This window comes from Lampris incognitus, chromosome 9 (assembly GCF_029633865.1).
Source record: "Lampris incognitus isolate fLamInc1 chromosome 9, fLamInc1.hap2, whole genome shotgun sequence".
In the NCBI taxonomy this organism is placed as follows: domain Eukaryota; kingdom Metazoa; phylum Chordata; class Actinopteri; order Lampriformes; family Lampridae; genus Lampris; species Lampris incognitus.
In genome coordinates this window covers 6,142,462-6,169,691 of record NC_079219.1, presented here as the reverse complement: position 1 = coordinate 6,169,691, position 27,230 = coordinate 6,142,462, and the positions used below count along the sequence as shown (strand labels likewise).

The 27,230-nt window shown below is 44.7% G+C and overlaps 2 protein-coding genes across 3 annotated transcripts in view; one reads left to right on the top strand and one right to left on the bottom strand.

Annotated features, from left to right (window-relative positions):
- Positions 1–27,230, top strand: part of LOC130117826 (mannosyl-oligosaccharide 1,2-alpha-mannosidase IC) — a 397,190-nt gene that overhangs the window by 111,490 nt on the left and 258,470 nt on the right. The gene's annotated exons all lie outside the window — the stretch shown is intronic.
- Positions 14,129–14,541, bottom strand: LOC130117843 (histone H3-like). The gene is made up of 2 exons (XM_056286087.1): positions 14,409–14,541; positions 14,129–14,361 (listed from the first exon to the last, which is right to left on the bottom strand). Exons 1-2 carry the CDS (start codon positions 14,539–14,541, stop codon positions 14,129–14,131), a joined length of 366 nt encoding a protein of 121 aa, XP_056142062.1.

Here is a 27,230-nt window from a genome sequence, read left to right as displayed (position 1 = left end):
AATGCTGGTGTGTGTTTGTGTTTTGTGTTGGGTTATGGGACATGTGTATAGTTTCTCATCATGGGTATCTGTTAAACGTATAATCCTTATCAAAAGTAAACCACAGAGCCACCCCGCTACCAAAATACAAACACAGCGTCCTGTCTTCTGACATTGGCGTCGGCGTGTACATATGCCACAGCCTATTAAACAGGGCTGTAGTCTGTTAAATTCGCCTTCCACCCACTTTCTCTCTTCTTCAGCAGAGTCGAGTCCCTGAGACACAATTTTATGGTGCCGCCCACTTGGCTCTCTGACTCAGGTCCCCTAAATTACCTGGAGTGCCCAAGCAAGGGACAGGTGAGCAGATGGGTGCCAAGCGTCCCCCAAGTACGCCTGTAAAACGCCGAACTGAGTTTCTTATTGCCAGCCAAACAAAAGTACTGCTAAATCCACCGGCTGTCATTTTTTTACTATCCAGGGAATATACGGCACCAACTTTGTCCTTCTTTCCAAACAGAACTTTTTTTTAACTTTTTTTTTATTGATTTCATACCTGGCAGTGCTCATCATGCAGTTACCCCAGCAGTGGTACTTAATAAGGAGCTTTTTCTCCCCATACTTGGGTCCTGTTATGCCAGTCCGGCGCAGCGGTCGTGATGTGATTGGATTTGATCTCTGCCGGCTTACTTGAGCGGGTGCTCAGGCATTAGGGAAATTAGTGCTGTAGTCATAAAACTGGATTGGGCACTCATGGTGGTGTGATTTAGTAAATGTGTGTGTGTGTGGGTGGGTGTGTGTGTGTTCATACAACCAGCCCTAGATTAGAATATGACTTGATGTTGTATGAGCTAAAAAGGCTCAGTCTAAAACGAACTATCATGTTGATTGCATCCTTTTTTTCTTTTCATATGTCTCGCCTCTTTCTCCTCTGAACAACTGTGATTAACTTCTCAGCTCTTCTGTTTTCAAGGAGAGTAACTTTTTGGTATTTTCCACTTACATGGGACTGAGGGAAAGTATGTAGGTGGGTGTCATGGTTGTGGAGTAAGCCACTATAACATTTCCCTCGTCCGCCACTTTTCTGTCTTCTTTGCGGCCCCGAGAACACCCACCTGTGTCTTTCTGTCCTCTGCCCAGTTTACAAAGACTGGTGAGACGCGCTCTTCATCAGGGAGGCTTACGCGTTCTAATGGAGTGAGAAGTGAAGGAGTTGACGGTGATGCCAAGGCAGGCATCTGCAGATGGGGCGGCACGGTGGTGCAGTGGTTAGCGCTGTCGCCTCAGCAAGAAGGTCCTGGGTTCGAACTCCAGGGTTGTCCAACCTTGGGGGTCACCCAGGTCCTTTCTGTGTGGAGTTTGCATGTTCTCCCTGTGTCTGCATCAGTTTTCTCCGGGTGCTCCGTTTCCCCCACCATCAAAAAGACATGCATGTGAGGGTTAATACTCCTGTCTGTGCCCCTGACCGAGGCATGGCAAGATGAACTAGAGTTGGTCCCCGGGCGCTGCACGGCGGCTGCCCACTGCTCCTAGCTACACAGCTAGGATGGGTTAAATGCAGAGTCCCCCTACGGGGATCATTAAAGTTAGTAGTTAGTAGTAGTGGCCCTGTGATGGCCTGGCAGCCTGTCCAGGGTGTCTCCCCGCCTGCCGCCCAGCGACTGCTGGGATAGGCTCCAGCATCCCCGTGACCCTGAGAGCAGGATGAGCGGCTTGGATAATGGATGGATGTATGGATCAATAAAGTATATCAAATAAATCGTCAAACCAAGGACACCTCAGTCTCTGGCAAAAACAAAAGTGAGCTCTTACACTGAAGCACTCTCAAGACTGATAGAAATGATTTGTGCAACTCACTTGTGGGCGCAACAGGGTTGCCAAATCAGTCTCATAAATGTATCTATCATTCATGTTGGTGTGTAATATTTTCTAATTAAACTCCTGAAATTGATGGAATAATAAAATATGTCTCATGAAAGCAGTCTCATAATATACTAAACTATCAAGTCGGAACTCTGATTAATGATGAAATTAATAACTACAACCAAAATTACCATATCAGTTGCTAGCAAAGGTCGAAGGTCTTTGGAGGTATGAATAGTGGAGCTTGGCAGCATTCACTCCTGTGCAGCATCAAATAGACCAGCACGTGTAATCAAACCTTTCACAAAATATTTACTCACAACATTATCCAAAGTACAAACACACAACATGCAGTCTCACTAGGTGTACCTAACTAATGAGCTATACAGGGGAGTGTGTGTGTGTGTGTGAGAGAGAGAGAGAGAGAGAGAGAGAGAGAGAGAGAACGAGAGAGAGAGAGAGAGAGAGAGAGAGAGAGAGAGAGAGAGAGAGAGAGAGAGAGAGAGAGAGAGAGAGAGAGAGAGAGGAAGGGGACAAAGATTTGTTTGTGACAGAGAATCATGAAAGAATAGTGTCAAAGAATCGTGTGTGTGAGAGGACAAAGAATCGTGTCTGGGCGGCATGCTGGTCTAATCTGTTGCCTACCAACACAAGGATCGCCGGCTCGAATCCCCGTGTTACTTCCGGCTTGGGGGCGTCTCTACAGACACAATTGGCCATGTCTGCGGGTGAGAAGCCGGATGTGGGTATGTGTCCTGGTCGCTGCACTAGCGCCTCCTCTGGTCGGTCCGGGCACCTGTTCAGGGGGGAGGGGGAACTGGGGGGGATAGGGTGATCCTCCCACGCGCTACGTCCCCCTGGTGAAACTCCTCACTGTCAGGTGAAAAGAAGCGGCTGGTGACTCCACATGTATGGGAGGAGGCATGTGGTAGTCTGCAGCCCTCCCTGGATCGGCAGAGGGGGTGGAGCAGAGACCAGGACGGGTACAATTGGGGAGAAAAGGGGGGGGGATCCACAAAAAAAAGAAAAGAAAAAAGAATCATGTGGGAGAGAGTGTGTATGTGTGTGTGTGTGTGTGCACGTGTGTGAGAAAGAGAGGAGTGTGTTAGACTCCAGTCCAGTTGGTGTCAGTAAGGCACCTTTAAGCTGGTTTTCCAACCGCCAATAAACACAGAAGAAGGTGTGTGTGTGTGTGTGTGTGTGTGTGTGTGTGTGTGTGTGTGTGTGTGTGTGTGTGTGCGTGCTCAAGCTGGGGCACGTCGTGTGCACGCCAGTAAGCATGTGAGTTTCTTTGTGCTCCCCCTGTGTGGTCGTAAACAAGGGAGTTTCTCAAGCGGTGTGTGAGTTTGCCGTCGGCGTGTGTAAAATGGGTAACCAGGATTTCTGGGTTCTTCATCAGGATGAGTGAGAAGAGGGAATGTTAGTGATGTAGATGAATGAAGGTAAGATGCAGAGAGAATTGCACCTAATACCATGATAAGGCCACTTCTGGAGTGTCCAAGAGTGTGTAATAGTGATCTTAATAACCAAGTACGACGAAGGAGTTTGGGTCCAAATGTACTTGCAAAGTTTGACAGTGGTGTTTGAGTCCAGTTATAGTTTAGCCTTTCCTCAACTGGTTGTATTATGTCTGGCTATTAGTGAGTTCACAATCGCTGAGTTTGCTGCCGTTGCTAACAAATCCACGTTGGCCTTTGTGCCTGGAGGAAGTACGAGGTTTCTGAGCTCACACCTGTCATGCTGTCAGTCCAGGGCGTGATGGTTGGTAGCTCTTATGAAAGTGAGAAGTGAACTCCGGAGCTCTTGTGCTTAATTTTTTCTTCACTTGTGGCTCAGGGCCGATGTATTTACTCCACCTTTGAAACTTTGCTCGTTCCTCTCTACCTAAACCTCTGAATCTATCTGACTGTACCTCCCTTAGTCTTCATCAGCGCTCCCGGGCCCGCGTGAGCCACCCTGGGCCCGCTGCACGAACGTAACAAATTAAGATTCTATATTCAGTGCTTTATTGCCATATCCACAGAATTGATAGGAATTTGTCAAAGCAAGCTCACATAAACACAGACAAACACAACTTCTAAAGCACATAAATCCACGATGAAGAAGTAGACAGAATCCAAGCCAGAAAATAAAATGATCAGGGAAGCATAAAAAATGGGCAGGATAAAATAAAGTCCAACACACAACACCCTGGATAAAACCCTAGCACCTGTAGGGGAGTTAGAGGCAATATCTAAAGACCACGAGACAAAGTGCAGAAGTGCACGATAAAAACATCTGCTTTATCGCACAGTCATTTAAACCTACTGAGCCGCCTGCAGTGCTAAACTTTAGAGCGTTAAGGGGCCGACAGCTTCAGGATGTGTGCTATTCTGGAGTCTGGATGTTCTGCTCTTCATACTTTTAAGTCTTTTGTGAGAAGGCAGGACATTTAAAAGGTTGTTAGCCGGGTGAGAGGGGACCTAAAACAACAAAGTAGTGTTGGTCTGTCCCAACACTGGCCAGCTAACTTAACCAAGGCAACTTTCAAGAGCTAACATGGTGGCAATACGTTTCTATGGCAACTCCCACCAACCAGTGGCGCCTGGGCGGTACAGGGCGCTGGGGCGCCGCCCCCTTCAGACATCAAGAGATGAAAATCTACTTAAACATGTTAAATATAATTAGATAGATAGATAGATAGATTATAATTAGATAGATAGATAGATTATTTTCTTAGCCACACGACCACGGCCGGTGGAATCTGTTTCTGGTACACTTTACCCTCTGCAGCACAATACATATACATGGACCACAGCAGACACTCCACATATTATCAGGAACAACACAGCTACACAATAACAACACAGCTACACAATAACAGCACAGCTACACAATAACGACACAGCTACACAATAACAGTACAGCTACACAATAACAACACAGCTACACAATAACAACACAGCTACACAATAACAATACAGCTACACAATAACAACGCAGCTACACAATAACAACACAGCTACACAATAACAACACAGCTACACAATAACAATACAGCTACACAATAACAACACAGCTACACAATAACAGCACAGCTACACTCTAACAATATAGCCAAACAATAACAACACAGCTACACAATAACAACACAGCTACACAATAACAATACAGCTACACAATAACAACACAGCTACACAATAACAACGCAGCTACACAATAACAATACAGCTACACAATAACAGTACAGCTACACAATAACAATACAGCTACACAACAATGCAGCTACACAATAACAACACAGCTACACAATAACAATACAGCTACACAATAACAACGCAGTTACACAATAACAACGCAGCTACACAATAACAGTACAGCTACACAATAACAATACAGCTACACAATAACAACACAGCTACACAATAACAATACAGCTACACAATAATAATACAGCTACACAATAACAACACAGCTACACAATAACAACGCAGCTACACAATAACAATGCAGCTACACAATAACAATGCAGCTACACAATAACAACACAGCTACACAATAACAATACAGCTACACAATAACAACACAGCTACACAATAACAACGCAGCTACACAATAACAATGCAGCTACACAATAACAATGCAGCTACACAATAACAACACAGCTACACAATAACAGTACAGCTACACAATAACAATACAGCTACACAATAACAGAAACAAACACATCGGGCATCACAGGTGAATGGAGGTGATGAGCAGCATGTGAGGGGTCGGAGGTGATCTTCCCTGCTCGCTTTACAGTCCGGTTAGTATGTAGAGATTCAACTGAGGGTGGTGGGTTGCCTGTGATGTTGGATGTCTCGTTGACAATCTGCTGCAGTTTTTTCCATGTTTTACTGTCCGTGCCGCCGTACCACACTGTAATACTGTAATACTATAATACTGTAATACTATAATACTGCAATACTGTAATACTGTAATACTATAATACTGCAATACTATAATACTGCAATACTATAATACTGTAATACAGTAATACTGCAATACTATAATACTGTAATATTGCAATACTATAATACTGTTATACTATAATACTGTAATACTGTAATACTGCAATACTGTAATATTGCAATACTATAATACTGTAATATTGCAATACTATAATACTGCAATACTATAATACTGTAATATTGCAATACTATAATATTGCAATACTATAATACTGTAATACTATAATACTGCAATACTATAATACTGTAATACTGTATGGGCAGATGGTATGGTGGACTGGATAATGGCTGAGTAAACCAGAACGAGCGGTTGATGTTTGATCCAGTATCTGTTAAGCTGCATCAGAAAGTAAAGTGGCTGTTGAGCCTTTGCAGTAATGTGTTCAGTGTTAGTTTTCCACTTCAGGTTGTTGCTGCTGATGTTTTTCCAAGGAATTTAGAAGAGTGGGTGGTGGTGATGGGGTCTCCGTTCATTCGTACGGGTGTTTTAGGATTCGGCGTGCATCGGAAGTCATTGATGAGTTCTTGGGTTTTTGCTGTGTTAAGCAGAAGGTCGTTGTTTGCACACCAAGTGACAGCTTGGTCTCCTGCAGTGCGGTACTGGGTTTCATCATTGTTGGAGATGAGGCCTACAGTGGTTGTGTCGTCTGCATATTTTATTATTTTACAGAGCTATCCGTGGATGTGAGGTAGGTGGTGTAAAGTGAGAGGAGCCAGGGGGAAATAAAATAAATAAAAGTGTTTTCAGTCTGTGAGCGCCTGTCAGCAGCATTACATATTGGTTCAAATGGTATTTGGTTGATTTCTGTCTGAATACATATACTTCCTGGGTGAGGGGCGCCGGCCAAACCATACCTTATGTAAGCCCTCAAACTTGTGGCGAGCAGGTGACCTGAGGCTGCTGTCTGATTGGTTTCTTCAGATTTTCCAGGGGGCGCAGTTCTGTTCGTCCCAGATGCTCCCACTTTTATTAGCAGCGACTTGGTATTGTTTTAATGTTTTTTGATCTAATCTGATTGGACAATTCTCGTGGCTGTCAATCATGTTCACACCCACCACCACGCCTCGTCTTGACTGTCAATCATCCACCATCTACGTACCCTGATAGAACCTATAGGCTACATTGTCCTTCTCAATAACTCTGTGACTGTGTGGACATTAAAGCAGCTGTCAGGTGTGCTGCACCAAGCTAAATTGCACCCCCCCCCGACAATTTTTTAGCACCAGCCGCCACTGATGGCGATAAGTTTCTATGGCAACTCCTAGCAACCATAGCCTGACGTCCTTAACAATCAATTCTCTTAAAGGAAAAGTGGGTTCTTTGTGGACATGTCGCGATTATAAAACTAGTGGTTCTAAACAACCATATTGTCATATATCTATTTGTTATAGATAGGGAAAAAATACAGCTGCGACATTTTCATCATATACAATACTTGTATTCTGTTATAATAGGCTATCCTATTTTTATTCATATTCAGGGCCGTGGTCAGAGATGCTGTGGTCATCGTCTGATGAGTTAAATGGCAGCTCATGCTTGTGGGCCATAATGTCTGAATATGGCCCCTCCGGATCTCTCTGGGTAGTGATTAAACCTAACATCACTCCAGCACTAGCACAAAAATAATATAATCATCACAATTACAATGGCATGGTAATAACATTGAACGTGTTGCTCCCTTGAAGGTCTTTTTTTGAGTCAGTTTAAGTCCAACTGAATTGTTCAGTGACAACTCCATTTGACAGAGCAAACAGTCCATGATAATACAGCTGAACTCGTGTCCAGCTGCAGCTCCACGTGACGGCGCAAACAGTCCATATACAATATAACAGTCCAGGCACACTGAGGCTGAAAGCACATGGAGTAGTGGTAGCACGTTGTCACTGGGATGTAGGTTAGGAGGGGGTTCACCCAGTAAAAAAGTAAGCAAGCCAGTAATTTTAGTACAGTTCATGTTTGACAAGCAGGTTGCTGTCAACTGAGTCCCATCTCAGCAGTCCCTGAAAAATAGTATTAGCACAGTATATAACTTTAACTAGTTACACTAATAAACCATCATACTAACAGAATAAATGGCTTTCCTTCCATACACAAAACAAAACGGTTATCTAAATTTAAAGGCCCATATACAACATGAGGTAAAATCAGTTACAGCCACACATAATTCAGGGTGTCTCTTGTTTGTCCCTGCAGCAGCTGACATTTATTGTTGTTTGCAGACTTACAACATAAAACAGTGGGCAGATGAAAATAAAATGCTATTCACTGATGACCAGTGGCCACATTGTTCTTGCTGTTTCTTCATGACAGCCTTCTTGGACTGCGCTACCCATGATAGCTTGCACATCTCATACAAACCCACATCCTGCAACACATTGTTACTTGATTACACAGCAACACGCTAATTGTGGTAGAACTACATTTTTGGTGAAAAAATTGCAAACATTAAAAACATATTTTACACAATATTTCTTGGTTTCCTTGTGAAATGGCTCTATAAAAACAATAGAACACTCAGGGTTGTGTGTTATCACAAATAGCATCATGGTTCTTGTGATCTACGACCAAATCTCAGCCGTGGTATTATTTATGATGACACACTCCTTGTCATCTCTAATGCCAAGCTGAGTTCTCACTCTAATGCCGTGAAGAGTACATGGCACAGGAAGGCAGCAGTGAAAGTGTGTGAGAGTTGAAGAGACGTGCAGAAAAGCTGTTTTACTGGAGGTGAAGGATCATATTGCAGCTTGGTGCACAGCAGTTGGCTGATGCCCATCGCTCAGTTTGTTTACTCACAATAAGAAAATAAGGCTCAGATAAAAAAATAGTTTTCCTTTAAGCACGATCACAGCTGAGTCACGGTTCCTTTTAGCAAAGCAGCTCACCTCCAGGACCAGCCCCTGTGGTGCAGACTGCTCTGTACTGGCCTGCACCACTATGTGTGTGATCGTAGGAAAGAAAGAGAAGGATGAAGGGAAGAGTCGGAGGGGGGTTTGCAGCTCTTCGAGTCAGAGGAATAAGGGCGGTTAGGGATATTGAGAGGAACACAAGTTCTATGGTGGCCCTCTGGCTGAAACCACACATTGACTAAACCTTGCAGGATTTTCACCCCTGATCAATATCAAGTCGGTGAGTACCATCTATCTGGATCAGTGTGATTGATAGGTTTGGGTTCAATCCCAATGACTATTGATCAAGATGAAGCCTTAGGAAGTTAAACCGCAGGATAGAGACGCTTGTATGTTTGCCTTTGTGTCTGTGTTTATATGTGTGTGTTTATGTGTGTGCATGTGTCTATGTGTGTGTGACTTTGTGTATCTTTTGTGTGTGTGTGTGTGTGTCTTTGTGTTTGTGTGTATATCTTTGTGTATTTGTTTGTGTGTCTTGGTATATGGATTGATACGTTGAGACTCGTAAACATACCTGTGGAGGCATGGAGGTGTTTAGGAGAGATGGCAGTGGGGTTTTTAACTAGGTTGTTGAACACAATCTTGGAAAGTGAGAGGATGCCTGAGGAGTGGAGAAGAAGCATACTGGTACCGATTTTCAAGAATAAGGGTGATGTGCAGAACTGTAGCAACTACAGAGGTATAAAGTTGATCAGCCACAGCATGAAGATATGGGAGAGAGTAATAGAAGCTAGGTTAAGAGGAGGAGAGGTGATGATCAGCAGCAGCAGTATGGTTTCATGCCAGGGAAAGAGCACCACAGATGTGATGTTTGCTTTGAGAATGTTGATGGAGAAGTATAGAGGAGGCCAGAAGGAGGTACATTGTGTCTTTGTAGATTTAGAGAAAGCATATGACAGGGTGCCGAGAGAGGAGGTGTGGTATTGTATGAGGAAGTCGGGAGTTGCAGAGAAGTATGTAGGAGTGGTGCAGGATATGTATGAGGGAAGTGTGACAATGGTGAGGTGTGTGGTTGGAATGACAGATGGGGTCAAGGTGGAGGTGGGATTACATCAAGGATAGGCTCTGAGCCCTTTCTTGTTTGCAATGGTGATGGACAGGTTGACGGACAAGATCAGGCAGGAGTCTCCATGGACGATGATGTTCGCGGATGACATAGTGATCTGTAGTGAGAGTAGGGTGCAGGTGGAGGAGAGCCTGGAGAGGTGGAGGTATGCACTGGAGAGAAGAGGAATGAAAGTCAGTAGGAGCAAGACAGAATACCTATGCGTGAATGAGAGGGAGGACAGTGGAATGAGAATGCAAGGAGTGGAGGTGATGAAAGTATATGAGTTTAAATACTTGGGGTCAACTGTCCAAAGTAACGGGGAGTGCAGGAGAGAGGTGAAGAAGAGAGTGCACGCAGGGTGGAGTGGGTGGAGAAGAGTGTCAGGAGTGATTTGCAGCAGAAGGGTACCAGCAAGAGTCAAAGGGAAGGTTTACAAGATGGTTGTGAGACCAGCTGTGTTATATGGTTTGGAGACAGTGGCACTGATGAAAAGACAGGAGGTGGAGGTGGAGGTGGCAGAGGTGAAGATGATAAGATTTGCACTGGGAGTGATGAAGAAGGACAGGATTAGGAACGAGTATATTAGAGGGACAGCTCAGGTTGGACGGTTTGGAGACAAAGCAAGAGAGACAAGATTGAGATGGTTTGGACATGTGTGGAGGAGAGATGCTGGGTATATTGGGAGAAGGATGCTGAATATGGAGCTGCCAGGGGAGAGGAGAAGAGGAAGGCCAAAGAGGAGGTTTATGGATGTGGTGAGGGAGGACATGCAGGTGGCTGGTGGGACAGAGGAAGATGCAGAGGACAGGAAGAGATGGAAACGGATGATCTGCTGTGGCGCCCCCTAATGGGAGCAGCCAGAAGTAGTAGTAGTAGTGGTAGTAGTACATATTGAGACTCATAAACCGCCTTGATGTGCTCACTATGAATCCATTTGAGAAGCAGTCTTTAATACATTTGTTGTTTTATCTTCTCCCTTCACTTCAGCTCATTTCCTCCCTGCTGATCACATGTGATGGCTAATGGATGTTGCCATTCATCATGTGTCCCAGATCCATCCGCAGCATAGACTGAGGGATCTGGAAGACCACGTGCTGTATTTATCAGACTCTTGTTTACATTCTGTGCTAAACTGGGATGTTGAGAAGTTGGATATCTGCAGGCTTTGCTGCTCAGCCCCACCCACAGAATAAACAGTACAGGCGGAGCCAAGGGCACCTGCCATGACCCTCTCCTCTTAATAACAAGCGCTGTCTCTCTTCCGTTTTCTCTGTCTCTCTCTATCTCTGTCTTTGTGTCAATCTCACACAAACACACACACACACACACACACACACACACACACACACACACACACACACACACACACACACACACACACACACACACATTTCCAATTAAATGCTGTCTCGCTCTCGTTTTTTGCCTTCATTGACACCCGAGCCGGCACATTCGTAAACACACACTTGAACAAACTTACATAAACTGACATACACAATACCACACACACACACACACACACACACACACACACACACACACACACACACACAGGCGTGCATGTGCATCTATACACACACTAATGAAGCACATAATTGCACGCACACACTTGCATGCATGGGCGCACACACACAAACCTAAACAAAACCACACACACACAAATAGAAAAAACGTTCGAGGGCGTGACCATGAAAATGAGGGGGGGGTGGAGTGAAGCCTGGAGAGAGAGAGAAAGAAAGAGAAAGAGTGGGGGGTGGAGTGAAGCCGAGAGAGAGAGAGAGAGAGAGAGTGTGAGTGGGGGGTGGAGTGAAGCCGAGAGAGAGAGAGAGAGAGAGAGAGAGAGAGAGAGAGAGAGAGAGAGAGAGTGAGTGGGGGGTGGAGTGAAGCCGAGAGAGAGAGAGAGAGAGAGAGAGATGTAATATGAGCCTTCCAAGGACTTATCAGCATGTTGCAGAAACAGACACACGGGAGGAAAACAGAACCAGAGTCCCAGTACCACGGATGAGCTTTATGCACTTGGTGTATTTCTGAGTGTACAGCATCTTCTGACTAAAGAAGACCAAGCTGTCTCTCACAAGTGTATTATTCAACCCTGCTTTTTACCCTGAAGACCTTCATCACACAGTTGCCATACATAGTTTTGGGTGAGGTTGAGCTCTGTTGCCCCCGGAGCCAACATTATTTGCAATCTGTGGCCAGTCACTCATGCAGAGAACAGATGGTCTACTGCAGGCCTCTGCTGGCATCTATAGATAAATATGAAGAGATTTTTTTCTCCCCAATGGTAATTGGCCAATTACCCCACTCTTCTGAGCCGTCCCGGTCTCTGCTTCACCCCCTCTGCTGATCCGGGGAGGGCTGCAGACTACCACATGCCTCCTCCCATACATGTGGAGTCACCAGCCGCTTCTTTTCACCTGACAGTGAGGGGTTTCACCAGGGGGACGTGGCGTGTGGGAGGATCACGCTATTCCCCCCAGTTCTCCCTCCGAGCAGAGGAGGTGCTAGTGCAATGACCAGGACACACACCCACACACGGCTTTCCACCTGCAGACACGGTCAGTCGTGTCTGTAGGGATGCCCGACCAAGCCGGAGGTAACACAGAGGTAACCGGTGACCTCCGTGGTGGTAGGCAGCAGAATAGACCGCTACGCTACCCGGACGCCTAATATGAAGAAAGTGTAAGTGAGATTTTAATTTTATGTCATTTTTTCCCGTAGTGTGGAAAAATGTGCTTTTGCATAATTTTGGGGACTTTTTATTGGGTATTCTATAACTTCACTCTCATGCGCCTTTCCAAACTAAATGTTATAGTATAACCAACAGGAGATCACTGATGTGCGAAGTGATTTTGGGGACACTACACTGTATAAAAGTGAATTTATTGAATATTTTTGCTGCATCTCTTTTAGATGCTGCACCTTGTAGACGGCCCCTGCACACTGGTCTCCCAGCCGGCTGTACATAGAGACCAGTGTTACTTGTCCGGCTCAGGGGACAACTCCTTTTGGCAACAATTAGATTGTAGCTTGTTGTTTACCTTACTACGGTAGGAAAGAGGCATCGTTTATATTTGAACATTTAGCTTATGAGTTATTGATCCAGGAAGTTCAAATCTGTGAATATATTTCCAACTTGACTGAACTCCAATGACAAGTGATTTAGTGAAACAAGCGCTCAAACTGGAAGAAAAACTGATGTGATCTCCCAGGGGCTCTGTGCTCCATATAGAATATCCACCCATTATCCAGGCCGCTTATCCCACCTGGGGTCACGGGATGCTGGAGCCTATCCCAGTAGTCACTGGGCGCGCGCGCCCATGCACACACACGCACACGCCTAGGGACAATTAAGTTCGGCCGAGTCACCTGACCTACATGTGTTTGGGCTGTGGGAGGAAACCGGAGCCCCCGGAGGAAACCCACGCAGACACGGGGAGAACATGTAAACTCCACACAGAGGACGACCCGGGAGGCTTGAAACTAGGACCTTCTTGCTGTGAGGCGACTGCACTACCCACCGTGCCGCCCCCATATAAAATATGCACCATGTAATACCAGGGAACACCCCCCCCCTCGCGCTCTCTCTCTCTCTCTGCACAGCATGTGGATGATTGTCAGTAGACTCATCTTGCAGTAGCAGAAAGAACAGGAGCAGTAGAGCGAGGGGAAATTGTCCGCTAGTTATTCGATTGCAGATGGCGTCTTTGACAGATAAAAAAATAAATGCTAGAATTTTTTTTAAAAATGTCAAAAAGAAAGAAAAGAAAAACAACTTGGCGGCGGTCAGTATACCTGGGCGGCCCGCCCAAGTGAAGTCTATGTGTGGGAAACACTGCTGCATTGTATTGATTTAATTGTGTTTACTCTTTTTGTTCTCCCAGCTTCTGGAAGTGCAAGGACACGCAAACGATTAGATTTCACTATGCCAGTTTCTGGTGTGATTGGGTCGCCTTAGCCGATGGAAAAATCTGCCTGTTTGTGACCCTTTGCTTCATGGACAAAGGTGTTATCGCAGCGAGGCAAATCAGTGAGGTGGCACGGTGGCCCAGTGGTTAGCGCTGTTGCCTCACAGCATGAAGGTCTTGGGTTCAAACCCCAGGCCGTCCCAGGTCCTTTCAGTGTGGAGTTTGCGTGTTCTTCCCGTGTTTGTGTGGGTTTTCTCCGGGTGCTCCGGTTTCCTCCCACCATCAAAAAGACATGCATGTTAGGGTCAATACTCCTGTCCGTGCCCTTGACTGAGGCAATATGAAGAAATAACTGGAGTTGGTGTCCGGGTGCTGCACAGCGGCTGCCCACTGCTCCAAGCTACACAGCTAGGATGGGCTAATGGATCTTAAGCATGCTCTCTGCGGATGCGGCGGGCCAGCTGGGTATCCTTGGGCATAATGGTGACTCTCATGGCATGGATGGCACACAGGTTGGTGTCCTCGAACAGACCGACCAAGTAAGCCTCGCTGGCCTCCTGAAGAGCCATGACAGCGGAGCTCTGGAAGTGCAGATCGGTCTTAAAGTCCTGGGCTATTTCTCTCATCCGCCGCTGGAAGGGCAGTTTATGGATCAGCAGCTCTGTAGATTTCTGGTAAGTGCCGGATCTCTCGGGAGAGCCACGGTACCGGGTCTATAGCGGTGAGGCTTGTCCACACCGCTGGTGGCCGGGACGCTTTTACGGGCTGCTTTTGTGGCCAACTGCTTCCTGGGGGCTTTGCCACCAGTGGACTTACGAGCCGTCTGCTTTGCTCTCGCCATTGGTAACAACCCACTTCACCGCAGTTATTGAAGACGATTTGTATATATGTACAAAATGACTAACAAAGAGTATTCTATGCTGTTCTATCCATCACCCCAACCATGGGGGTCCCATTTCCAGGCCCATAATCAGTTATAATACATGCTTCCATGGATACAGTGGAGTAAAAACATGGGTCAACAAAGTGATCCAAAAATAACTGATAGAATATACACACAGTTAACCAACAGGCATGCAACTTTATTAGGATGAATTAATAAAGTTGCATTACATATTTCCTTTGGCAGGCCAGAAACACAATATGATAAACACTTTTCACTAGCACAGCCTCTTAGTGTTATTAGTGTGGTATGCTGTGTTATTCAGCTGCGAGCAAGTCGCGGTATTTCACTCTTAAATTCATTTTTGTCGTTTCTTAATGACTCCACACATCCAGGAAACGTGTCTGGGAATGCTTGCCGTGTGGTTATTGACCGTTATGAGCAATGCGTGGTAGTGGAAGAAATACTCAGATTTTTTTACTTAAGTAAAAATACAAATACCCTGGCACAAAATTATTTTTGTCAAAGTGAAATAATAATGTAGAAATTTCTGCTTGGTAAAAGTATGTAAATATTTGCTCTTAAACGTATTTAAAGTAATGAAAAAGTAAAAGTACTTGCCATATTTAGTGCCCTGATATAACGAGCTATAGAACAGCTTACCCAGCGCCGCTGAAGCCATGGAGCGGAGCATTGTGTGTAGTGTGTTGTGTTGACCATTGCCTTTTCAATCCCTTGAAATTAGTGAAACAGGTGCCCCGACCAACCAGGGGAGGCGCTAGTGCAGCGACCAGGACACATACCCACATCTGGCTTCCCACCCGCAGACACGGCCAATTGTGTCTGTAGGGACGCCCGACCAAGCCGGAGGTAACACGGGGATTTGAACTGGCGATCCCCATGTTGGTAGGCAACAGAATAGACCACCAGGCCGCCTGGACGCCCCCTAGAATTTATATTAGTTTGAGGCGGTGGCGAGATGTAGATATGTTGTCGACAGATGGGGGGGCAACATTTTTGCCTTCCTCACTTCCTTTATTCCATTTTGTTGTCATGCCAAGACTGCCATTAACTTTTCACAGCCTCCCGTCACAGTATGGTCAGTTTAACTGTGGTCATTTTCATCACTATCAGGCAAAAACCGCGCATCTGCAAAGGAGCTGCAAGGAAGGAAGTGAAACACACAGGAAATGAAAAGGAATCATTATTATTCACCATTTTATAACCGTTTATTACATTTTCACAGGCTTTGTGTAAAACTTTTCATTTGTAAAGGAACACAGAGGCTTTCGTAAGTCTTAAAAAGGTACATCTCGGGGCGTCCGGATAGCATAGCGGTCTATTCTGTTGCCTACCAACACGGGGATCCCGGTTCGAGTCGGGCGTCCCTACAAGCACAACTGGCCGTGTCTGTGGATGGGAAGCCGGATGTGGGTATGTGTCCTAGCGCCTCCTCTGGTCGGTCGGGGTGCCTGTTTGTGGGGTGGGGGGGGAGGAATAGCGTGATCCTCCCACGCGCTACGTCCCCCTGGTGAAACTCCTCACCATCAGGTGAAAAGAAGCGGCTGGTGACTCCACATGTATCGGGGGAGGCATGTGGTAGTCTGCAGCCTCCCTGGATTGGCAGAGGGGGTGGAGCAGCGACCGGGACGGCTCAGAAGAGTGGGGTAATTGGCCGGATAAAATTGGGGAAGGAAAAAAAAGGTACGTCTACTTTTGGTTATGTAATAAAAACGGGAAAAAACGAGCAATATTTCCAGATCTCATGACGTGATGGGTCACCTTTAAAGCATCCATCCATCCATCCATCATCCATACCGCTTATCCTGCTCTCAGGGTTGCGGGAATGCTGGAGCCTATCCCAGCAGTCATGAGGCGGCATGTGGCTCCCGGAGACACCCTGGACAGGCCACCAGGCCATCACAGCGAAATCCAAATCTAGTTTGAGTTCTGAGAATCAAGCTGAATATTGCTTGAATCCTCTGCAGGAGTTCTTCTCGTCCCTGCTGCCGTTGAATATAAAGTAATCGTAGGAGAAAAGAAGTACTGAGTTTGTAACATTACATGTTATTGTCACTGTGTTTATAGGAAACCCACCACAGACCCATCAATAACAAAATACCAGACTGTTGGCCGGTATCGGTCACTGTCGACAATGCTGCAGCTCTCTTGCATCGATCTATGTGAGACAGAGGCATGTATGAAGAATTTTTTGTACCGAGCAGGGGGCAGTATCAAAAGATGACAAAAGGCTATCACTAAAATAAAGAAGTGAATCCCATAGGCCTTACTAGAAATACTGGTCCTCTCAGCTCTCGCCACCAAAGTCTCCTGTAACCAGTCCAGGGTCCTCTCTGGCCTTTTTCTGCTGTGTAATAGCTGTTGTTTAAAGGGGCCAAGAGGTGAGATAAATCATGTGTCCGAGGTAGGAGGCGATGATGTGGCGGGAACGGATAGAGGCGTGGGTAATCCTCAAAAGCTGTTTGACAGACTACGAGGTCCCTTGTGGGCTGTTTTTTTCTGAATAACGTAACCTCTGCAAGCTTACCAGATAAAGGATATGTAGCTGGAGACCTCAGGGTCTGAAAGTCGAGAGGTATTTTGTCACATGACCTTCCTCAGATATAGATGCAAATTTGTAGGGAGTGGATTGATGGCTTAGCGCAGTAGTTTCTCTATCACGCCGCTGGAAATGTGTCCTTTAGTGTGGAGCTTAAGACTGTCTCTTGGCTGTTTTCTCAAAGAACCAGACCACGTTTGTACACTGCATGTATGTTTCAGCTCCAGTTGATGTATGATGGGGCCCTGAAACAATTTTCATTATGGTTCAAGGTGAAATGATGGAAGAAGGCGGTGCAAATTCACGTTTGCAGTGGCCTCAACCAGTGCCGGTGTGGGAAGATGGCCTCACCCATTATCATCCATGCATTGTCTTTGTCCACGTCTGCGTCTAAGCTTTTGTTTTGGTTTGATGGCTGGCAGAGCTCGCGCTGGGTCGGCTGGGGGAGCTTGGTCTGCTGCGTTCTCTGGGCCCGGTGACCACGGCCCTGACCGGAACTGCCCGCGAGGAGATAACGCCGAGGGTGGTCTGACAGGACGCGAAAGCATGGCAGGCTAAGCTGACTGCTAGCCCATGCAGACCGGCACTTCCGACAGCCATCCCATCTGGCGTTCGCCCTCTGGATAGTGGAAATTTTGGGTTGTCTTTCTTTCTTTTTTTCCTTTTCTTTCCTTTTCTTTTTTTCTTGCTTTGTCTCCTCTGTCTTTTTTTATGTTTTTGGTGGTGTCGTTTTTGGGAAATTTGTGTTTTTTGTCGTTTGTGTCGCACTGCTGTGGGTGGGGTAATGGAATTTCGTTTCTTTTTTGTACGCAAGTACATGAAAGAAATGACAATAAATTGTTCCTGATTCCTGATAACTCTCTTGTGGGATTCACACAATATTTGAAATACTTTCAACCTCCAATATCATTATAACTTTGTTGCATTTATTCAATTTTACAATTTTATTCATTAAGATTTTTCATAATTGTAGCCACTGTGTTAATATGTAGCAGTGTCTCTGTAAGGGACTTTGGACAAGTGACACCACAATATGGCAAACGTTGTCAAAAGTTTATTGTTGAATTGTGCTTCAATTTCTCCTGCTGCGGCTCTGCAGACTTTTTTTTATCAATTCTGTTTTCCCTATTTAGCATTTTAAGAAATTATGAAACAATACTGGAGTTACAGAGCATGAATAAGAAACTGATAAAAAGGGGGAGTAGTAAATAAAATAACCGGATGAATAAAATATCAGTTCACAGGATACATTTGAATAAGCGGAAAAACTTAAGTCAGAGGATACATTATACCAATATCTGAACGATATATCTATATACTATATGTGTGTGTGTGTGTGTATGTATATATCAGGAATCAGGAACACTTTATTTGTCATTTCACTTCATGTACTTGTGTACATGAACTGAAATGAAATGCTGTTTCCCCCAGCCCACAGCAGTACAACACAAAGACAAAAACACATCCAAAAACTACAAGAACACACATACCCAAACTAACACACATACCTGAACTAAACAAAAAATCACTGTCCAAGGGAACGAACGCCAGCCAGGATGACTGTCAGAACTGCCGGTCTGCATGGGTTAGCAGTTAGCTTAGCCCGCCCCGCTTCCGCATCCTGTCAGACCGCCCTCGGTGTTTCCTCCTCGGGCGCAGCTCCAGGCAGGGGCCGTGGTCCCCGGGCCCACTGGACGAAACAGACCAAGCTCTCCCAGCCGATCCAGTGCCAGTTCTCCCAGCCATCAAACGAAGACAAAACTCGGACGCAGATGTGGACAAAGACACTGCATGGACGGTACTGGGTGAGGCCGCCGCAAACGCAAGTTCGACGAGCCATCTTCCCACACCGGAAGCAGTGTGGGAAGATAATATATACACACATGCACACACACACAGGAGTGTTTGTGTACATATGCATTCATACACATTCTTGTGTATAGCCATGTATAAAATGAAAAACATCAATACAAGTAATATTATATTATGGTCTTTTGTTATCGCATCTAACAGAAATATTGTGTGTTGTGTACCTCGCCATCTTTCCCATCTTTCTTCAACGATATGAAGTTGATTTCTGAGTCTCGTGGTTAGTTTTTCCATTCCATATATTTCATTTACAAGACCCGTCCATTTGGAGTTAAGTTATCTTTTTACCCAATTTCTTGTAATTAGTTCAATTATTGCTCCCCTCATTATTAGGAACAAGTGAGAATCATCTTCTCTTCTTCTCTGTTCCCACACATTCCACTGGCAGATCGGTTTCTGTACCAGCATTCAAAGCCACAAAGCTTGTCTTTATCTTTTTTCTACTCACCTCAAACAGCCTTTGCTGTTTCATTACGGATGTTTTTATCATATTTATGAATGAGCGTTCAGTATCCCCCTCTACAGAAACCCACCGTAGCTTATCCACACCGTAACACGCCTTATTGTGTTCAGGCCCAGTTTTCCAAAATGACTCGCGTACATTGCAGCACTGTGATTGTGAACTCGGGGTTCATAGGGGTTCATAACAGACACTGTGTAGATAATTAGGTGTCGGCACAGCTCGTGGATCTCTGAGGGCCTCACATCACTGCTGATGAAGGATCCCACAGAGAAGCAGTCCATGTGTTCATATACGCACTGCAGTCGTGATCCTCTCAAGCGTCCATTGTTTTGCATGGAGGATGATATTTCTGGGATTTGTGTGGGTGTATGGAAGTGGATGCATATTCCACTGAATGTGAGTATGGTAGAGGATAAGAGACTGGGGTTTTATCATTTATGCAACAAAATTGGCTTTTTTTTTTCTTTTTTCTTTTTTTTAGGCTGGATGTAATTAAAGTGAGAGAATGGGGCTGTCAAAAATTCCTGGCCGTGTGACTGATATCTTCCTTCCACCTCAAAGGCGAAGAAGCGGAATATATGGTTTTTCACCCAATCTGTGTTCACAAATCGGCGCGAAAAATTCATTGTGCTGCATGACTTCAAATAACCGGTGTTTGAAATTGATAATGGATTTTAAATGGTATTTCTTCAAGAGGCTATTCTGCTTATATTTACATGTGGTGTCTTGCAGGCCCAGTGTGCAAGGTGTCTGGCTCTGCACTCCTGCAGATGCAAGGCAGAGAAGGATGTTTTATCGGCGTTTACAATGTGTGCAGGCAGCATGGTGGCGCAGTGGTTAGCAGGTCGCCTGACAGCAAGAAGGTTCTGGGTTCGAGCCCTGGGGTAGTCCAACCTTGGGGGTCGTCCTCTGTGTGGAGTTTGCATGTTCTCCCCGTGTCTGTGTGGGTTTCCTGTGTGGGTTTCTGGTTTCCCCTGGCGGCCTGTCGAGGGTGTCTCCCCGCCTGCCGCCCAGTGACTGCTGGGATAGGCTGCAGCATCCCTGCGACCCTGAGAGCAGGATAAGCAGTTCAGATAAGGGATGGATGGAGGGACAATGTGTCCAGCCTCTTTGGTTTGTATAGTGATGGTAAGGCTTAGCTGGGGTTCCCTTCTATAAGCAAGTATCCAAATTCCCTTCTGACCTATAATATCTAATTGTGTTTGTTTTTGCAACACTCTTTGTTTCATTACATTTCTCGCCTCATTTCATTTCCCCGGCCGCCATCGTGCTCCCAAAATCGTGAGGAAAGCAAACTACATGTGAATCGGGTGTTCCTGAGAGAAACGTGTGTTTAGTGAGTCAGGAAGTTGTGTCGTGAAAATGTTTCCCTGAGCCGAACCGTGCAGGTGAAATTCAACCGAGACATTTTGGTTTTACCCCCTCCCCCTCCCCCCCCCCTTATTTATTCTTTACTTGGGGAAGTCACATTGGGAGATGAAAGCGGTGGCTGGGCTGACACGTCTGACACCGCGGGGTTCAAAGGCTTTCCTCGGTGTTTGAAGAAGGATAAAGGAAGGGAAATTGGATGGGTAGTGCGGTACAATCTGACGCCTGCTCTGAGGTGTTGCCAGTATGATAAGCCATTAATGAGTGTGCTTTACTGTGCATTTTTAATTTGATCCTTTAACGAGGTACGCAGTTGTCATGCCAGTGCGATACATTGACTCAATTAATCATTGGTTGACTAATAAATGAATAATTTTAGGTGAAATAGCTAAAAATAGATCGACTTAATCAATTATGTATTGGCTCATTAAAGATTTAACCTAAAAAACTTGCTGTGCATGGAGAGTAGAGATAAGCGGTGTAGCCAGACCATGCTGTGCTGTTCACACAGTCACTACGTTTACATGACGTTAGAAAACTACGATTTATTGTGTTAGTGCGACTAAAACTGGACTTTTAAAATACATGTAAACGTGTTAGTCCCACTGAAATCGTACTGAATTGAGTTTCTTGAAGTGGGACTGACACGCCTAGATGATGCGGTTGGGGATCGATTTACTCTGGCATGTGTACGCTTCAATCTGCCTCGAACCGGCCTAGGCGTTCTGCGCATGACCCATAGTTCCGGCGGCGGTCTTTCACCCGGAAGTGGAATGGCGTGGTATCCACAGTATCAACATGGCGAGTGCTGGAGCGAGAACCACGCATTTCTGGACAGACGAGGAGACAAACTGTATGTTGTGTCAGCTAAAGGAGATGAATGTCCATGGATGGAAGGAGAACACGGAATGGCGAACTATTTAAGAAAGTGGCAGAAAAGTTGGACGGCGCGGAATTTAAAAGAACCCCCGAGCAAATCCATGTTCGGTGGAAGCACCTCAAACAGGCCTACTGCTGCAGGCTTGCTACCTTGTTTGTCGCTTGCTACCTTGTTTGTTGCTTGCTTGGTATGTGATGCAATATGTCAACTGGAAGAAGGTCCCGTAGCAACCTGAAAGGGGGCATATCGCCACCTACCGTACCGGGGTCAGATATACTTCCATCAATAAATCGATTCTCCCCTGGTTCTTGTATACTGGGACAACGAGAGAAGTCCAATTACATGGCCTCATCAAGCTATAACCATAACTCCACTTACCTGTGCACGTAAACGCAGTCAGTCACACACAGGCGCAGATCTACAGGGTGGCAAGGGGTGGCAGCTGCCACCTCTGGGACACAGTCTTGCCACCCCAGGAAAAAATCTCTAGATCCACCACTGGTCACACAGCATTTAATATGTAGTGTGATGCAAACAGCAGTCCGTCCGTTGTCTCTTTCACTAATCATGTGTCCTTCAAAGCATTTTTATGTGCATCCCTAAGTTGTGCATTAGAAAAGCTTGGTGATAAATTGCAAAACTTGATAAAACTTTTTAATCTCGCTTGAGGTGGTTTTTGTTTTTGTCAATAGAGTTTATGTGCTAATTAATTAAGTTTCTTTATTAATCCCCTTGGGGAAATTCAGTTACTGAAACTTAACCCATCCTAGCTGTGGTTTGTGTAGCTAGGAGCAGTGGGCTGCTGCCTTCATGCTGCGCCCGGGGACCAACTCCAGGTCTTTTCCCTTTGCCTTGCTCAGGGGCAGAGACAGGAGTGTTAACCCTAACATGCATGTTTCTTTTTTGCCATTTTTGCTAAATGGGTGATGGGAAAGCATTTGACCAAAAGAAAAAAAAGGAAATGTGAAAGTAATTTAATCACACCATCAGCTGTGTCTTCATCTTAACTGGTGTGATCTTTCTTGTGGATGTGGAAATATGGACATAGGACATGTGGGCCTACATTCACGGTTTTACCGCTTAAGCAGATCTGATGGAGACACACGTTCATTTGGAGGATTTTTTTGTTGCCACATTTGATTGTTTGCTTTAAATGTATTCTGAAGTTGTGCAGAAACATGACGACTAAGCACTTGGGAACTCTGGAGATGGGCCAGTTTGTCTCTGCACCACCAAGTCAAGCCCCTGCAGGTTTTTGTTGAACTTGTAAAACGGCAGGGTTTGTGATTCTTATTCTGATCACAGTAAGTAATATCACAAAGTGTGTTTCTGCTTGTACCATTGCAGCAGTCTGGTTGGGTCGTGGTACTCACACCGCCATGGGGAAACATGTATTGCTGTTGGCTCAGAGCTGCCAAACATTTTCACAGAACCATGTTTTTCTGCTTGTTTTGATACGTGATGAAATTGCTCATGGACTAAGACTTGCTCTCGATCTAAGATACTCTGTAGTCGAGCTCTCTGGGGACAAAAACACTCTGCCCGTTCTGGTATTTGGACACGGTGTTTATAATGGACGGTCTGTGCCTGTTCACATTTTCAAGTCCCATGAAAAATGTGTTTTCATTCTTGTTAGCTCTTCATTCACATGTATTTAACAGTGTGTTCCAGAAATTTGGCAAAAAATTATCTCATTTTTGTGCTTATCAGAATAATATTTTTCTCTCTCTGACAAACTGTTTAATTTTGTTACGTCATTCTGCACTTGTGGATATACACAAACATAAGTGTTCAATGAATTGGAGCGAGATTAAGAAAAGACAAATGATCATCAAATTAAAATCAACCAATAGCCAGAGATGGGCAACATACATCAAACAGTATCTTGTTACAAATTGCAAATACTTGCTCATCAAATGTATGAAAATACATCACGGCAACACTGCAGTCCTTCCATTTCTGTTTTAGTTGTTTTTCAGCACAACTCATTTCTCTATCAGTTCAGCTGTTAATCGTCTGTGAGGGTGGTGAACCATGCCTGCAAAGGAGAGGAGACGCTCAACCGGTGCCGATGATGGCAAAGTGGCGTTGAATCTCACAAGAGCAGCTTGATCAGTGGATATGAATCCAGCAAGGAAAGGTCCTTTCTGGGTTCCTCCATAAAGTAAAGGGTCTCCAACTCTGCTTTGCTGTGGCTGGGCAACATCTCTCTGCCCACCTGGCTCTCACTTCCTGTTCTTGGAATTAGAAACAGTAGAGGCAAACTGGCAAACAAGGTTGTTGTGAATTTACATTAAATTCAAGGATTTTTAATATTTTTTTTTTTAAAAAACATGACATGCAACTAGCTACTCATTTATTTTTTAATTGATGAATATTCTTTTTTGATAAATAATTCATGAAATTGCAGTTTAACCTCAAGACACTGATGTGAGAGTAGTTTACCTGTACCCTGGTCAGAGAAGGTGAAAAAATCATCTTCATTCTCTTCAGCAGTGTTTGATGAGGCAGTCTCACTTTCTGACACAAGGCCAAGCTCTTCAGCTGAGTGCAGAAACAGGTGATGTATCCTCTTCTTCCCTGCAGCTAATTTGGGAAGCAACCACCTCATCTTGAAAAACGTATGGGTTGCTGTAGCCGGGAGTGCTTCATTGACATCAGTCTTCAGCTGTAAAAAGCTGCTAAACCTTTTCTCAAAGCCAGCTATTGTGGCTTTAAAGCTATGTGAGCAGTACTGCAGGTTTGAAGCTTGCAGGTCATGTAATTTAGCCTGAACAGCAAAGAGGGTAGGTATGAGCTCACCATAGTAGCATGAGGTCTGACCTTGAAGGTGGTCAGTTGCAATGGCAATGGGCTTGAGGAGTCTGCAGTACTCCTCAAGGAAATCAAGCTCTACCTCTTTGAATGATAGGAGTTGCAAGACAGGCATGAGCTCAAGAAGCTTCTTCCAAAGAAATGCCAACTGACTCAAACGGTCATAAGGATAATTCCACCTACAAGTGAAGTGTGTCTTCAGTTGCTGGTTGGTCAAGTCATTGAGTATTTCCACATATTTTGGTCTGCCATAAGCATTCCATAGGGCTGAACACTTTGCCGTGGATGAGTGATTCAGCCTGGAGAGAGCTGAATTGTCTTTGATTGCACTTTTGGCATCAGTGGTTGAAACCAAATTCAGTGTATGAGTGGAAAACCTGCCGTGAGGTGGTAGAATGATAGCACACTCTGACACTTCTTCTCCCTCTGGATCTTTTATTACCAATGAAAGGTCCTGTTCCTGCTCATCTGTCTCATCCTGTTCCTCTGAAATGACTGTGATATTGAACTCTCAAAATGCTTTTGAAAAGTTTACTGCATTGTCAGTTATAGTAGCCACAGTAGTGTCAGTTGTGAGTCCATTTTCTGAATGGATTTCCTCCAGTAGTTCTGCAATTTGATTGTAGGTATGTGGACAGGGAAAATGTCTGCAGGCAAGAGCAGCCGATTCACGTTCTAGTGTCTGTTTGTATCCAAAGTACAGTGACTCCCATATAACTAGTTTTTTATTTAGTTGACCAGATAACTGCAGTGGGGCAAATATGTTCTATACACTTAAGTCTCGCCTTCAAATTTGCTGTTTTATTATTAAAGTCTTCATCAATTCTTCCCCCATGTGTCCTCCTCGACATAACTTAAGCACCTCGGCAAAGTCCTTGTACCAAGTCTATAAATTCCTTATGCTCAACAGTGGCCAACGGGTACATGCCTTTAGTGACAAAGGATGTGACGAGAGAGTCAATTTTATTTTGTGTCACTGGACCACATTCAAAGAGAGTAGTTTGTTTGTATGAGGTCCTGTTGTTGTTGTTTTTTTGCTTTTCCCCCTGGCAAATTCCCTTTTCTTCTCTTCAAATTCCTTTCTTTTGCCAGGGTGCCTTCTTTTCAAGTGGGGTTTAAAATGTGATGTTGCTGCAAGAGAGCCACATATGATGATAATAATAATAAACTTTATTTGTGTAGCACCTTTCATACATAAAATGCAGCTCAACGTGCTTTACATTAAAAACAAGGGAAACAATAGAACGCAACAACAATACGGATAAAATAAGTTAAAAGTAATAAAACATAGACCTAGGCAAAAAACATAAAACAAGGCAAGAAATAATGATGACCTTTTTGTTAGTGCACAGCTGACACTCAGCCTCTGTCTCTGCGTTTGGGATCTGCTTCACTATTTAGACGTATTTCCCATCCAGTATTGCACATTTGAGCATTGGTGTGGCTTCTTCTGCAGTTGTGGCACATGAACGGCCAGCCTGGCCAGGCTCCGATGGTTCATTGCCACTCATCCCCTGAGAGGACTGACTTCTACCTAAAGGAAAATGTATAAGGATACCATTAAATTTCATGAGGCCTACCAGTTGCAACTTAAAGCCAACAGCAGTAAAAAAAAAACAACACTAACAACTCACATAATAGACACTAAAACGAGTCATTTATGTGTTAAGTGTTATTCAGGAGTCAATTCACTTTGACTGGTATTAGCTCGCTATAATCCATATTGTAAAACGTTTTGTACAAAAAGATGAATAACATTTAGCTTTAGAGTAAAGATCAAAATGAAAGGTTTTTAATTGATAGAAGACTTGCTTTCTTAAAATCTATGATGAGGTTTTTTTTAACTGAATATTAACCTAACCATCCCTTGGCATAGCAAACATTGTAAAATGTTATCCTCAAGAGGACTGCACAAGCTATTTCCCTGACAACTATTAAGAACAGCCACTATAAAACGTCTAAATGTAGTTATGCTAGAAATTAATTTTGTCCTGGGTTACTGAAGTTGCTAACAGTTTATCTCACCAATGAAGCATCCTGTATGATGACTAAACACAAGATGCCACTGTCCTAGGCTGCCTGAGCATGTCTGTGACGTCAGCTGGTATGCTAATGTTACTAGCTAGTGACGTTAGCATACCAGCTGACGTTACTAGCTAGTAAGTATATTTGCCAGTTCTAGAGCACATTTTTGCTAATTGCTCCTTTCTTCTGTTGTGTTTTAGAGTCAGTCAGAGAGCTTGCCTTAGCGTGCAATACCTGATCATATTTTTGATTACATACCGTTATCTTAGGGGAAATTTGCACCAAACACCAAAGCAGCTTCTTTCCTCAAGCTGCTGGTCACAAGGAAAACAAATGAAATACGGTAGTTCACAATGAGTGCGTCGCTGGACCCAACAGGACATGTCACGTGATTACGTGCATTTAGCCAAAGACTGTAATTAGGCTAATTGTTGTACAGTCCCAGATAGCAAAATTGCTGTGGCCCAGACCCGTCCCACGACTGACACTTCATCCGGCACTTGATGGCACTTGGGCGGTCCGCTCCTGTTTACCAGATCTGGGCCAGAACCAAGCCATAGTAATGCCGCATGTGCCACATATTTGCTAAAGGTGGCCCATATTTGTTTTGTGATATTTGGGCCATATTCACCATTTACCACACGGGCCACTTCAGGGTCACATCCAGA